At 40.9% G+C, this 14,186-nt stretch overlaps 1 protein-coding gene across 2 annotated transcripts in view; it reads right to left on the bottom strand.

Moving 5' to 3' along the window:
- kif26ba (kinesin family member 26Ba) overlaps positions 1-14,186 on the bottom strand; it is a 122,405-nt gene that overhangs the window by 20,362 nt on the left and 87,857 nt on the right. For both annotated transcript variants that reach the window (XM_074666177.1, XM_074666176.1), the window contains exons 8-11: positions 10,541-10,686; positions 7,236-7,352; positions 6,179-6,365; positions 4,188-4,395 (exon numbers count right to left, since the gene is read on the bottom strand). In XM_074666177.1, coding sequence (XP_074522278.1) covers positions 4,188-4,395; positions 6,179-6,365; positions 7,236-7,352; positions 10,541-10,686 — 658 coding nt within the window. The remainder of the gene's footprint in view (positions 1-4,187; positions 4,396-6,178; positions 6,366-7,235; positions 7,353-10,540; positions 10,687-14,186) is intronic.

The raw sequence follows: 14,186 nt of genomic DNA, 5'->3' as shown, positions 1-14,186 counted from the left end.
GATTTGTCCCGTTATGTCACGTCTGTATTGCATGTTTTAATGCTTTGCATGATTTCTGCCGCAACCTGATTTTCCCCACTGGGACAATAAACTTAACTACTACTACTACTACTACAACTGCTTCAACTGCTGCTGCTGTGGATAAAAATAAAACCTTATTTGTCATTGCAACAAATGCAACGAAATTGCAAACGTAAAAGGAAGCGAAATAGAAAGCCATGCTGGGAAAAGAGTGGGAAGAATTAGTTTACGTGTTATTTTTAATAGTATTTTTTTTGGTAAGATTGCACTATACTTATGTCATGGCAGTATAGAATTACTTAACTGATATAAGGGTATACTGAAGCATGCTTGATAATTCTGTTTAATTTTATACATCTAGAATTTTTCTGATTATTGTCATTCATGTAAAATTGATATTTTCCTACCCAAACCTTTGAGAAAAAAAGTCTTATTTTAAGGTATTAAAAGTAAAGAAAAAAAATAGCCCTGAGTTGTGTGGAAACGGTTAAAAAAAATTGACATAAGAGAAAGATTAGAAAAATTTGCTTCTTAAGTTTCCTGAAATGAGAATCATGTCTTGATAGAAGAGACTATACACATGAAATTTCTTAACTAAACTGGTTTTCTTGTTAATATTTCCAAAAAAGACTGTTAGCCACGATATTGTTAAAATTTGTTTGTACCAAATGAACAAATTATCAACAGAAATTTTTCATATTCAGTTAGTAGCTGTGCAGAATGTGCTGCTCGGCAGGCAAAAGAAGAAAATAGTTATTGAATTATTGATTTATTGATTGATTGGTTAATAGAATAATGATTACAGTTATCAAGTATCACTGGAGCATCTTATCCTCAAAGGCCATCACTGTGGTAGGGGTGAGCTGAGGAGCCTTTCAGTCTTTAATCTGGCTGTTAGACATCACAGATTATTCTCATCTCTATGCACTGTGCCTTTAGTATTTACCGTCTTATACAGTGTTTATATTTTTTCATGTATCTGTTGCTCTTTTGTGATACTCCTATTTTGTACTGCAAAGTTAGAGCATTGAGACACCAGATTCTCCCCCCGGACTTACAGAGTTATGTTTTATCTTTCTGTCCCTGGCTTGTCTGATTTGACAGAGCACAGGACTCGGGGTGTCGGTGGAATCGGGGAGCTGTGTGACTGAAGGAGGACCTTGCCAGGAGAGGGATACAGCAAACCAGATGGCATGTGGTCTAATTTTGGACAAGGAGCTGTACAGAGTCCCTGAAGAGTGGCTGTGTGCAGAGCCTTTAAATCTACACGAGCATGTTGTGTCTGAAACATGAGGATGGCAACACTCTCGTCTGTCTGGCATCATGAGGAACGACTTGGAGTGTTGATTCTGTGGTGACAGACGACTGTCGGCACGCTTTTTCTTGAACTGGAAAGCTACAAATGTCGATTATATTACTGATAAAGTGCCATAAATTCACTGGTTACCTAGCAACAGAAGTGGAGAATGACTGGGATTATAAGGACAGGTTGGGACCCGATCCCTGAAGTAATGAAGCGCTGGCAGAGCAGCTCTGGCTTTAAGTGTGAAGAAATTAATGAGGCAGAGTTCTTGGACACAAACTGGACCCGGGCAAAATGTTGGTTTCATCACAGCCACAGATCAACATTGAAATCTGTACAAGTAGAGCCTGATGTCTTTGATGATCCCAACCTTCACTGGCATTGACATCAGGAGGATTTCTTTTTTATTTCTAAACAATTAAAAGACAGATTGAAATGAAATTTGTTACAGAAATCTGTGCTCCTCTGAGAATTGATTCTAATAAAAAATCCATCAGGCATCTTCCTGCTTGTCCAAAATGTGGCATTAAGGATTCAATGAAGAAATCATCATTCCTGCTTCAGCACAAATCAAATGAAGACCAGTGAGTTTTAGAAAAGCTTTTAAGATTTCAATTACTGCTCAAAGATGCAGAGATGTTTGGCCCTTTGCTGCACTGATCTTAGGTCTGGCTGTAGCTGTTGACCTCACATCTGATCCATCAGTTTTCTTTTTTTGTTCTGCTTTTCACTCTGGTGTAATATTGTTGTTTTAGGGAAGCCTCTCTATGTATTTTTTGGTGTGCTGCTTTTTCAATCTCCCTTTCTTTTTTTTTTTCTTTTTTTTTTACTGATGCTAACATCACATTTTTCCCACCCTACAATGACAACTACTTATGTCATTATTTATGCTTAAAGGTCCCATATTATGCAAAAATCACATAAGAGAATGCCAAAGTTGAAGAGCCATCACTGCTCTGTTTTTAGCTGTAAAAAGCAACATAGTTCCATGCACAAGCTTCCCATCTCTAAAGAAGACAAGACGAAGTGGTCAGAGTTCATTTATCAAGGAAATGTGCCAGCTACACTCAGTAAAACTGTGCATGTGTGTGCTAGTCACTTCACAGCCGACTGCTTTTCCAACTTTGGACAGTACAACAGAGGGTTAGCGAATAGACTGGTCCTGAATCCAGGCACATTACCAACCATCCACCAACAAACCTCGGACCCTGGAAATGTGAGTTTTTTAAATGCTGTGTGCTGTGGAGCAGATGTAAGAGCTTTTCCTCAGTGTCCCCCCTGTCTCTGTGTTAGCTTCAGGATGCTAACTTTAGCTGCAGCTAGCCTGTTGTTTTAGCCTGTAATGTTACAGCTCTCGGTGACGCTGAAGAGCGGGGCGGTATCAGCGGTGGCTCATTTACATATGAAGGCCACGCCCACTAAATCAGAGCGTTCTGAACAGAGGGGCTATGAGAGCCTGGAAACAATGCTGCTGTGCTTGATTTATTGGCTTTTTGGACCAAAACATGTTACTACCATTTCATGAAGACATTTATGATCCATATTAAACTGCAGAAAAGGAGCATAATATGGGACCTTTAAGACAGCAACAACTGTCAAGTCAAAGGACATCTTTACACTTCAATTAAACTCATATTGAGCTGTTAGTCTGATCTAGATATAATAACAACATGTAAAAGATGAGAAGATATTTAAAGCTGAAAATAAGGACCAAGTTGTAATGAGAAAAAATGGCTTCCAAAGCAACGAGCACATTTTCTTGGCAACTCCAAAGAATAAATTTTTGCTCTTTGTTCATCATTACATCAAGACCTTATTTTTGGTTAATATTTAGGAATGAGGTTTACATCTGGACCTGTCAGACCACTGTAGCTTAAATCAAGTGTAATGAGATACTTTGACCAGTAATGAGACAAATACTCTCCTGAAGGTTTAAGCTCTTGAAATGGTAATTTTACACAGAATATCCTGCTGACTTAAGCCCTGCAGGGACATGCATCCAACATCTCTGACCTCTGTGTTTGCTCCACTGAACCTCCTCTGTAACCTCTCCTTAGAGATGTGTGGTTCGTGACCTGCTCTCAGCTCCTGGTTGGGGAGAAGAGGCAGTGACATGGCAGCTTTGATAAGCTGGGCTAAACCTCAACAAACTGTGCCAAATGCGCCTGAGCACAGCTCTGCTCCCAGCCTCAGTGGTAGCTTGCAGGTTGTTTTGCAATGTAAATGCAAACGCTGGTGATTAAATTAACCCAGCACGAAGCACAGAGCAACAGCCCTCAAGGAGAGAGGAAGGAGGGAACATCGGACGAATTAAACTGAGGGAAAGGTGAAATGGGGGCATTAACAATTTGAGTGAAATACTGTTCAAACTAATTATACCTGAGCATACCATACTTAATTTGAGTAATTACTATGGCTAACTTTTTACCTCCAGCGATAATCCCTCTCTGTTTTATCTCTCCATCTCTCCGCTCTCATCGTCAGTTAAGCAGCAAAACGAATATAATGAATATGTAACAGCAGCTGTTGTTGTTTATAACATTAAGTCCCCCAAACCTCAAACAACTCAAGAGATCACTCATCCCTTTTCCCATTTCATTCCCCAGCTCCAAAACAGGCTTATTCCTTCATCATTTCACTCTTAACTCCTGCTACATTTTGTTTTTTTACTGCAAACTTTCCCCGTGTATCCACTTTTAGGCTTTACTCCCCATTTCCTCTCCTCTCCTCTCCTCTCCTCTCCTCTCCTCTCCTCTCCTCTCCTCTCCTCTCCTCTCCTCTCCTCTCCTCTCCTCTCCTCTCCTCTCCTCTCCTCTCCTCTCCTCTCCTCTCCTCTCACACACATTTGCACACACCATCTTACTTGTATGGGATGTGTTTGCTGCCATTGACGAGTGCCAGGATCACGTTTCCCAGGGCAGACAGAGAGAGGCACAGAGGGGCAGAGCCAGGTGAAGAGTTCTCCCTGCCTTTACCACCACCTCCTCCTCCACCTCCTCCTCCTCCTCCGAGTACTCGGACATCACAGCTGCCAAGGTCCAGCAGGTGGAGGCGGCTGCGTCCTCCTGACACTAGAACAGTGGACATAATAGGTCAAAAATAAGTGGCAGAGGAAAGAAAAGAGCAACGTGGGGGAGAAGACTATAAGAGAGACAAGAGAATCATCATCATCATCCTTTTATTTTTGTAGCTGTTATTTTTTGAAGGTTAAACTTTCTAGAAAATCCTTCAAGGTGGATTAAGAGGTCACTCTTATTAGTTGTTATTTTTCCAGGATATATAAAGTAATTACAGTAATGTACATGTATATGTGTATAACATTTTTCAAAATTATGTTAACATTGTTTAAAAAAAAATAGGCCTAATGGTCCAGTGAGATAGAAAAATCTGTTTTAAGGGGACCTAGCCATAAAAGGCACAAGACAATTTTAACGAGGGAAAAAAAAACAATAAGCCTCACACAACATATATGAGAACCACCATAACAATCAGTTAAAACATTAGCATACAGAAACTCCAAGGTCAAGAAAGTTATTAAGCCTCAAAACGTAATAGCTAACTATGTTTTGCAACACACTGTCAGACAGTTGATTGTTAAAGCAAACAGAACAGTGAAACCTAAAAGTGATATTTCCAAACTCAGCTTGACAAAGTGCTCAACAAATAAGACTGTGGATTCAATCCTGGGTTTATCATTCCCAAAAAAAGAGAAAAGCACTCAAATCACCATCATACAATAATGTGCAACGCTGAGTGAGGGGACCACGGTTTGTAATGAATGTCAGCGCAAATGTCGGTGTTGATAAACACTGTCCAGCAAAATGAAGGTCCTGGCCAGAAGCATTTGTGTACAATACAGTCTATAACTGTATTCAAGAACAGGTAAACCTATTAACTCTATTTTTTTGTTGTTGTTGTTGTTGTTTTTTTACTGTTGGGATAAAGCAGGGCTGTTTTCCACAGTAAAATCTGAGATAATATGCTAAATGAATAAATAAATCAATAAAATAATATACCGTTCAATCAAACAATGCTCTATTTGCTGTTCTGCAGTAGATCTGCAGTAGCTTGAGCAGGAAAGGACGCAGAGCTGAATTCAATGAAACATAAAAATCTAAACCAAGTGTTCACAGCTTAAAGCTTGAGTTGTGTTTATAAACTTCAAGTAAAAGGAAATGTTGTCTAATAAAGGTCAAAGCTGTTAACGCCTGTAATCAGGATTACCATATGTAGCTGAAAACATGTTGTGACAGTGTGTGTTTACACATTGTTTTTTTTTAATTGCATCCTCAAACATCCTCTCTGCCTGCATGTGGTGGAAGTACTTCTGTGTGTGTACACAAACATCTCTGCTTTGTTCTCTGCAGCCGTATGAGCACTCAAAGTGACTATTAGCTGCTCTTCATCCGTCACATTCTGTCTTTAACAATAACTATTAATACAAGGAAACTCAAACAACCCCTGTATTATCAGCCAGTAATGTATGCAAATGCATGAACGTGTGAAATACATGTAAATTAATGTAAACACAGAGTCTATATATATATTGTACTTTGACAGGTTCATATGCAACTCTGTCAACAACTCTGGCTCCAATGCTTTCATTGTTTATTTCTGGTTAAAATGTCAATCTATTAATGTTTGTTATCTGTTTCCTCATAGTGACAGTAAATAATACGTTTGTGTCTTCATTCAGCTATGACTGACACACGTAGGACTCAGATCCAGCATGTGTGAGATAATAAGAGGAGTTGATGTAACACATATGTGGTAATAATAGAATAAAGAAAGTGTCATCAGTGCTAATATTAAGTGTAGCATAACAAAAGCTGTGAAAGAACCAACAGTACGTACTTCCTCCTTTGCCAGTCTTTTCCATGCGATACTGGTATATGTGTAACGTAAACAGCATGTGAGAGTTCCTGTGTTCTTCTTCGGTGGTGTTGGGGCGCTGGCTGCTGTGGCGAGCTGCTATGGCTGCATCTAGAAACCAGGCTGCCTTCTCTGGGGTCGGAGCGCGCAGCTCAGACTGGTTTTGGAGCTTGGGAAACATGCAGAAGAGAAAAAAAGAGTATTTTCTGTAGGGCATAACAAAGAGGGACACATGGAAGAGAGAGCAGAGCTGGGAGGGCTGAGTTTACCTGCCAAGAAGTGTCCAAACACAGGTAATGCTGTAAACAACGAGGACCTGGCATGTACTGAGAGGATTGGCATATTTAAATAACAAATTTTCTAATTTGTCCACAGGTATGGAGGACAGAGATAGAGGAGAGCAGACACAAGAGAAAGCCTGTGTGTGTTTGTGTGTGTGTGTTTGTGTGTGTGTGTGTGAGTGTGTGTGTGTGTGTAGTACTGCGGGATATCATTACTGATGAGATTATGTCAGATTAGTTCAGGATTACACAGTTGTGCTTGTATCAGACCTCATTATCCGATAAATATATAGCTTATGCACAAAACACACAGGAACACACCCAAATCCCATGCATACACATTCTCTCACACACCCAAAAGCTCACCACACTGCACATTTCATGATTTTCTTTCAAACTTTAAAACAAATAAGCCTCAGAAATGGATAAAAAAAAAAAATCAGGGTTGCAGCAGCTTCATGTTGATTGAGTCACTTTTATCAAACCTGACTGGATGATCTTATTTTTAGTCTGACAGATGAATCAGTGAGTCAGCTTTTCCCTCAAAATGTATCTGTTTTGAGAGGAAAGGAGACTTGGCGCTCTCATATTATATCTGCTGCCCCAAGGTGAGATTGAGTGCATGTGCAGTTCACATCCCGCCGTAGGTGAGATGACAAAAACTGCCTTAGGCAATAAATAAGAAAGATGTAAAGTATTGTAACAAGGCCTGAGGCTCTTATTTCGCTTACTCACAGGAGCCAATCAAATGTGTGTACCTGCATTCCACAGATGGGGTCCTCACACAGGTAGACCCCAGGTGACTGTCCATCCTGTAAGCTTCCTGTAGCTACTTCAGACAGAAGGTCCTTGAGGTTCTCTTCTTTTCCCCAAACCTACACACACACAGTACATACAAGTCAAACTCATTCTAGATACTTTAGTTTTCTAATAAGAGATTTTTCCAAATATACCTCTGACTATGTCTAGCGTAGAGAGTCCGGCCCTTATCTGAGAAAATCTGTCTTGTAGAAGTTAAATGAATGTGATGTCAAAACTGAGAATCTCATTAGGCATCTCCAAAAAGCTGAAAGATTATAAATCCACATAACGGACAGAAAACCTTGTTAAAAAACATTAAAGAGTGGCCTTGATTAGTACGTTTGAGGCGTCAAGGTGTGACTCTCAGGAGAAATTAGAAGCCCGACCATCTGAAAATTCATTTCACCCAGTCACTGAATGTTGAGTCTTAGAGGACTTTGCTGTTCACGTAAAAGTTAGCAGTGAGCGCACACCACAGAGTGTATACAAAGATGGATGACACATCCTCTCCTTTAAAGTGTAACCAAAACATTTAGAGCTCCCCCTGGTGACTGGCAACTGTAAAAATCATGAAGCCCACCTTAAAACAAATGGAAGATGGATCAAATGAGAAAATTCAGAAACACATGAAATACACTTTTCTCAAACATGCTGCCAGTCATGGCAGATAGTTCTTATGATGCGTTGGTTTTATGGAGTAGTTTTCTTTTATTTGGTTACCTAATGTTAAAAGAGAGCACGTAACATCATCACTGACAGCTCTGTTGGGAAATGAGGGCTTCTCCTTTTGTACATATGTATCCGTTAAGGTTAAAAATCTTTTTTGTCATGTATTTATAGCACAGTAAGAGCAGTTTGTCTAATTAACCAACTGTGCAGACACAAAAATAAATAAGACACAAAAACAAAGCCATGTAAATAAAAGAGCACAGGAACAAACATTAAGGGTTAAACAAGATGGATAGATACTTAGATCAAAATGTTAAAAGCATAATCTAAAAACAGAGTTTAAGACTACATATTGTTAACCTCGTAGTATAATTGCCTATTCATTCATTCATTTTCTGAACCACTCATCTTGTTCTGGGTCACAGGTGGATGGAGCCTATAGAAGGTATGCGTTTACATCACTTCCCCTCAGGGACACGCCCACTTCAGTCAGACTGAGTGGCTAAACAAACCCCACTTAGCATTGCAGAGAGCGGCAGTAAACACGACGAGACCGGAAAAATGTGGACTATAACATTAAATTGAGAAGAGTTGGACTCAACATTGATTTGTTAAAGGTACCAAAGAACCAGGAGTCCACTAATATCGACATGTGGCCAGAAATCATATCCTGACATTTATTTTTTACCTGATTTCAACGCCAGGAAAACACATGATGCAAAGCCTGAAAGCTACAAAAGCCTCTGTATGATTCAATTTACAGTATACAGAGTATTGACCCAAGTTAATATACGTATTATCTGTTTGTACTTTTGGCATTTAACATAGACTGTATAATTAATGAACATTTAGTCTCTGCGACGGTATTTAAGTAAAGTTAACATCAAATACTTTATACAACACAGCTACAACTGCTTGTGCCTGAGTTCCCCTTTACTTGTTAGCCTCAGTTTAAGTTAGTTGAATCATGTTGAGAACAGCGTTCATAATCACAAAAAGACAAAAAATGTCTCAGTTATGAAAAATTTGATGAATGAAAAATGCTAACATTTAGAGATGTCGTAATTTAAGAAATGATTTAACCCAAAAATGCAGCATAAATTAACGTTAACGACACAAAATGGGAACCACAGATCAAGCTCTAATTGCCTGGATTGTTTCTGAAAATTGCAGTGATCCATCAGTTTCTCTTCTCTTTGTCTTTTGATAGCCTGTCAAAAGATCACTCTGATTGCTTTTCAAACCTGTTATTTTTATCAATGGAGCAACAGCTCTTCTGATTTTTTGATTTTGTTTTAGAGTTTAGACGGTATTTAAGCCAACGCTGCCTCCATCTCCTTCTTTCTGCCACTCAGTGGGCGTAACCGCAGCGACTCCCGGTTGCTGTGACATCACGTGCATCCCCTGTATCCCAGCTGTCATTGGGCAAGAGGCGGGGTGTTCTACAATTTTATGTTTACATAATCTATATCATTATTGTTCACATATTCGTTTTATTGGAATCTTTTTGAATTAGGCAATTATGTTATGAGGCTCATAAACTAATAATTTGAATGTGTATACTATCTGACTAAAGTATTGATGCTATGAGGATAATGAGCTGATATATAAAAACCATATAATAAAATGTGTGTGTTTTTGAGTGAGTCATAAGCAGCTAAATGTCATACTAGACTTTGTGAATTAAGAGTCAGGATGGTTTAAGGGAAAAGGTTCCCTCTCATCCTCTCAGTCGTTGCCTTGAGGGGATATAACCGTCATACTGAAGGCAGCCACTGGAACAAGTCATGATCAGACTGATGTGGGTCTCTAATGGTCCACTCTGAGCTCTTTTCACACTGCTTGATGTGGATATTTTGCAGGGCTGGCAGAGGACCTCCAGTGAGGTGCTCTACACACCTGATCACCTGTGAAGCCAAAAAAAGCTGTGATACAGTCAGTAGGGGTGCAGAATGTGTTTTGCAGTGCTGAGGAGAGCTTGAATTTCCTCAGCTGCCCCAGTTTGCTTCAAAAGCTATGGAAATAATTACAGAGTTAGTTTTTGCTATAACACTGTGGAAGAATAAACCTCCAGAGACCCTTAACTTCTTGAGCTGAAAGTAGATCAATGTCCCAGGATAAATATAGACGTTTGTGATGGACATTAGCCATTAATCACCAGTGGTAGTCCATACCTGGCCAGACGATCCTTCGCCTTTTAATGACTGTTCAGTTACTTTCTTGTGAGTTGGTAACAGACTGAACTACATGTTATTTATGGGAGCATGAGCAAGAGTCGAAGCTCAATTTAAAGCCTACTTTAGGAAAGTTGATGGGATCTTTAACAAGGTAAGTGATAGTTTGGTTTACTGCCAGTATTGAACATTTATAAGAGCTAGATATTGGACTGGATGTTAAATATGTGAGGAGGCTGTTGTGGATTTCTAGGCGCTTTAAAACCTTAAGAGAGAAGTAACGACTTCTGCTGGCGAGCAAACGGTTAACATTGTAGCATGTTCAACAGTGTTAATGGCCTTCTTTCTTTCATCACAGATGACATCTGTTAGACCCTGCAGGGATTTTCTCAAATGAAGATCTCTCCTGTAACACTGACCTCGACTGCAGAGACACGAACAGAGAAGCGTGCTCCTGTTTTCTCCTTCCTCTCGTTGATGAGCTTAAACAGCCAGGAGATGGCACAGGGGATTATACCCAGAGTCTGCAGAGAGTCATCACGACCGATCATGGTGTACGATTTACCTGGAAGAGACGGACGGAAAGATGAAAGCGGGAAAGGGTGAACATGAAAAGATGGAGTTATATCAAAAAGAATATCATCAGAAGATCCTGTGAAACTGTGCGTGCTGGGAGCCTCCAGATCTGTCCCTTTGAGACACAACATGATAATCCCCCTCTCTACACTCCTCTCACTCAGGCTCACACACCTGTGCTTTCTGTCAGGAGCTGGAGATCAAACACACACCCATACAAAGCCATATGTCATGACAAACAATCACTCCAACACGAACACTTACACAGAAACAGGGCACATCAAAAGCCTGAGTCTTGTGATGCAGGGAGGAGGAATGTGCTCAGATTTGTTCAGAGGTAAGACGGAGGGGTTGTTGTCAACTACACTGTAATTTTACATTGTTCACCCTGAGTGTTTCCTGGAGCATCTCCTCTCATTTGTCAAAACAATGACGCACTTCATGGGTTTCTTTCCAAAAATGACAAAAGGCAGAAGAGAGACAGTGGACAAGCTCAAAAAAAAAGAGTTGTAGCTCGCTTCAGTGTAACAGGACCAAGTACTGTAAGTACTATAAAACTTAAATGTCTTTTTTTTGTATCAACACAACTTCTACCTGGTTGATGTGAGTAAAAAAACCCTCCCATGACTACCTGTACTAATCATCAGTTACCTACCACCCAGTGTCTCAAGTCCTTAAGTTAAACCTGACAACAGATGGGCGGCATCATCACTTTTAGATATACTAGCCTGGGTTTGGATTTTATTTATTCATTTTTTCATTATTTTTATATTTATTTATTCATTGGGGAAGTGGGTGGGGTGGGGGGATCTATCTGGGGCAGCAGTGGCTCAGTCCATAGGGACTTGGTTTACTCAGTTGAGCTGATTCAAGCCCCAGTAAGGACCAGGACTAGGAATTAGGCTTTTAGCTGGGGAGCTGTTGGAATAAATTCCTGAGCCCTGTTGGGGTGCCTTTGAGAAAGGCACCAAACCCCAGCTGCTCAGTTGTGTACTTATGGTAAGGCCACACCGAACCCAAATTTGCGTTGAGATTACATACAAAGTCAATGCAAAGACACATTTAGATGCCCATTTGGCCTGGACGGCGCCTTGGACACGTTTGCACGGTGCATTTGGGGCATTGGCGCGTTTGAGGCATCGGCGTGTTTGGGGCGTCAGAGGCCTCTACACTCGAGTTGAAAATATTGAACTTTCGACGCAAATTCAAGTGAGGCTATGCCGCGGCAGCCAATCAGTGATGACATTCTCCCATGAAGTCATTTGATGACGGGGGGGGGCACCTACTCCAACTCCGCCAGAAGATGGGGGAGAAAATAATCTGTGCGGTGTGTCATTATCCAGAGTTATACGATACGACGTATGCACTCTACAGAGACCGGAAAAAAAGGAACGGACTTGGGTGAAAGTCTCTGAGGAGACAGGTTTTGAGTTCCGTAATTATTTGTTTCCAGCTGGATTTGCCTGCACGGGCTATCACTGAGTCAGACTGTGTTTTCCTCAGTGGAGTTTTGAGCCTGATAGAGAGGAGGAAAGAGCGGGGCAGGGGCAGAGCCAGGGAAAAGATGGAAGTTCTCTGTGCTCCTCTCTTTCCTCCACCCCTTCATTTTCCCCAGAGAGACCTCCGGGAACATGGGTCGGGGGTTCGAAGATGAGGTCGCAGGGAACAGCCAGGCAGGGCCGGTGGATTACCAGGGAGAGGCAGAGGCATTGATTGTGATCTCCAAATCTTTCACACACTCTCCTGTCATTCTTTTGAAACCACAGCTCATTGCTTTTCAGCTGCTCTTTTGGGTTTTCCGTCTTTAAATGAGCGGGCTCTCTATTCCACCTGCACAGTGACGCTCGTCAGCCCCACAGCTTGTCAAAATAGTCCAGCGCCCAGACTCGCACTTTCAATTTGAGAATTTGTGTCTGCTGTGGCCGCGGCATTAGAGTGTTGCCACATCACACTGTCTTCTCTAGTCAGTGCATGTTTCTGTGCAAAAACCGCTGTTTGTAGCATGATTCAGAGTATGAAAAACAGAATGTCCCCCAAGGGGATTGATTACCTTGAAACTGTACAGGCCATGTTTGTGAGTATTTTTATGGGACAGTGGTGACAGAGTTGAAGGGCGGCCCCAACACTGTCATGTAACATCGTGCTGTAAAGGTAAGAGTATGTAAGGGTTAAGGTCTCAAATCTCCAGAATGTAAAGTACTGTGTTTAGATTGATTTCCCTGAAATACACACTTTAGAATTGCTGTTAGCTTAAAGTCATAGCATTTAAGCTAACTCGTGTAATCAGTAACCATGGATCACCAGTATGCACTTAGTGAGATGAACACAGTTTTTTAAGCATTATATTTGAGTGTGTAGGGACTGGTGTGCATTCCACAAGAAGGTTTTATTTAGTTGTGTGTTCATCAGAATACAGTGTGGCCAGCCATTAAGACAAATTAACCAGTTACATCAGGAAATCTTTCTATCATTACAGTAGAGTTACTACAGAGTTGAAATGAAACCTTCCAACTCTGAGGTACTGGTAATGCCGTAAAACCTTAAGTTGCTGTTAAAGAAGAGTGAATCAGACCTTCAAGTATGATGGGATAAGACGACCTGTCTAAAGCAAGACTGGGTCCTTAGATTAATCGGACTGATTTATCAGTTTGTTTAATTTATCAGATAGAACGGTATCCCCATTGCCATGCTCCGAGCCTGAAAACACAGATCTTCAACCACACTCCTCTCTTTTTGCCTCCCAGGATGGAGTTTGAGTCTTGAATCAAACAGCGGTGTCAGTATTTGTGAGGCTCTAACAATGTTTCCTTCTTCTCTCTCTGACTCACCCAGGCTGTTAAAGTACGGTCATCTTGCTCACTCCTCCACTGACTAACACAACTCTGCACCACAGTGACATACACTAATCCGTAGAGCGGTGTGTGTGAGTGTGTTTCTGTGTAGTTGATGTATGGTATATTCCCAGTAATTGGTCTCATGGAGCAGAGCTGTCGATGCTGTCGGTGAGGAAGCGCTTGAGAATAAGGCAGCTCTGGATCATCAGTTCAAAGACACTCACACACAACCACACACTTATCATTGCTACCAAAAGATGATCCATCTTAGGGTAATAATCCAATAACCGATAACAAAAATCCATCAGACATGACTTAAGCTGGAGGATTTAATTATTTTCCTTAAGTTCTTCCATTTATTTCACTTTCATTTGGACTTTAATTTAATTTTTCCGATTCAATAAAAACCTGGCTGCTCTTTGTCAAAGTCTGTGTGTGTGCACACGAGCAGACTTTGTACGCGTCCGTCTACAGCCGAGGGCCACGGGGCCGAAGATAAATGTGTTAAGTGTTACAGCTCCCATTTTAATTATGAAAGAGGTAATACCGTTATAATGCGGCCTCATTAAGAGCCATGGCCTTAGGTGAGCTATATCACAAAGAATGATCTCATCTGCTACTACAGCCAGCGAGGACGGAGCGCCTCTGTGGCATT

This window comes from Halichoeres trimaculatus, unplaced genomic scaffold, assembly GCF_033239565.1.
Source record: "Halichoeres trimaculatus isolate MK-OKI-2021-1 unplaced genomic scaffold, fHalTri1.1 fHalTri1_scaffold_3, whole genome shotgun sequence".
In the NCBI taxonomy this organism is placed as follows: domain Eukaryota; kingdom Metazoa; phylum Chordata; class Actinopteri; order Labriformes; family Labridae; genus Halichoeres; species Halichoeres trimaculatus.
This window is presented reverse-complemented; position numbering and strand designations above follow the sequence as displayed.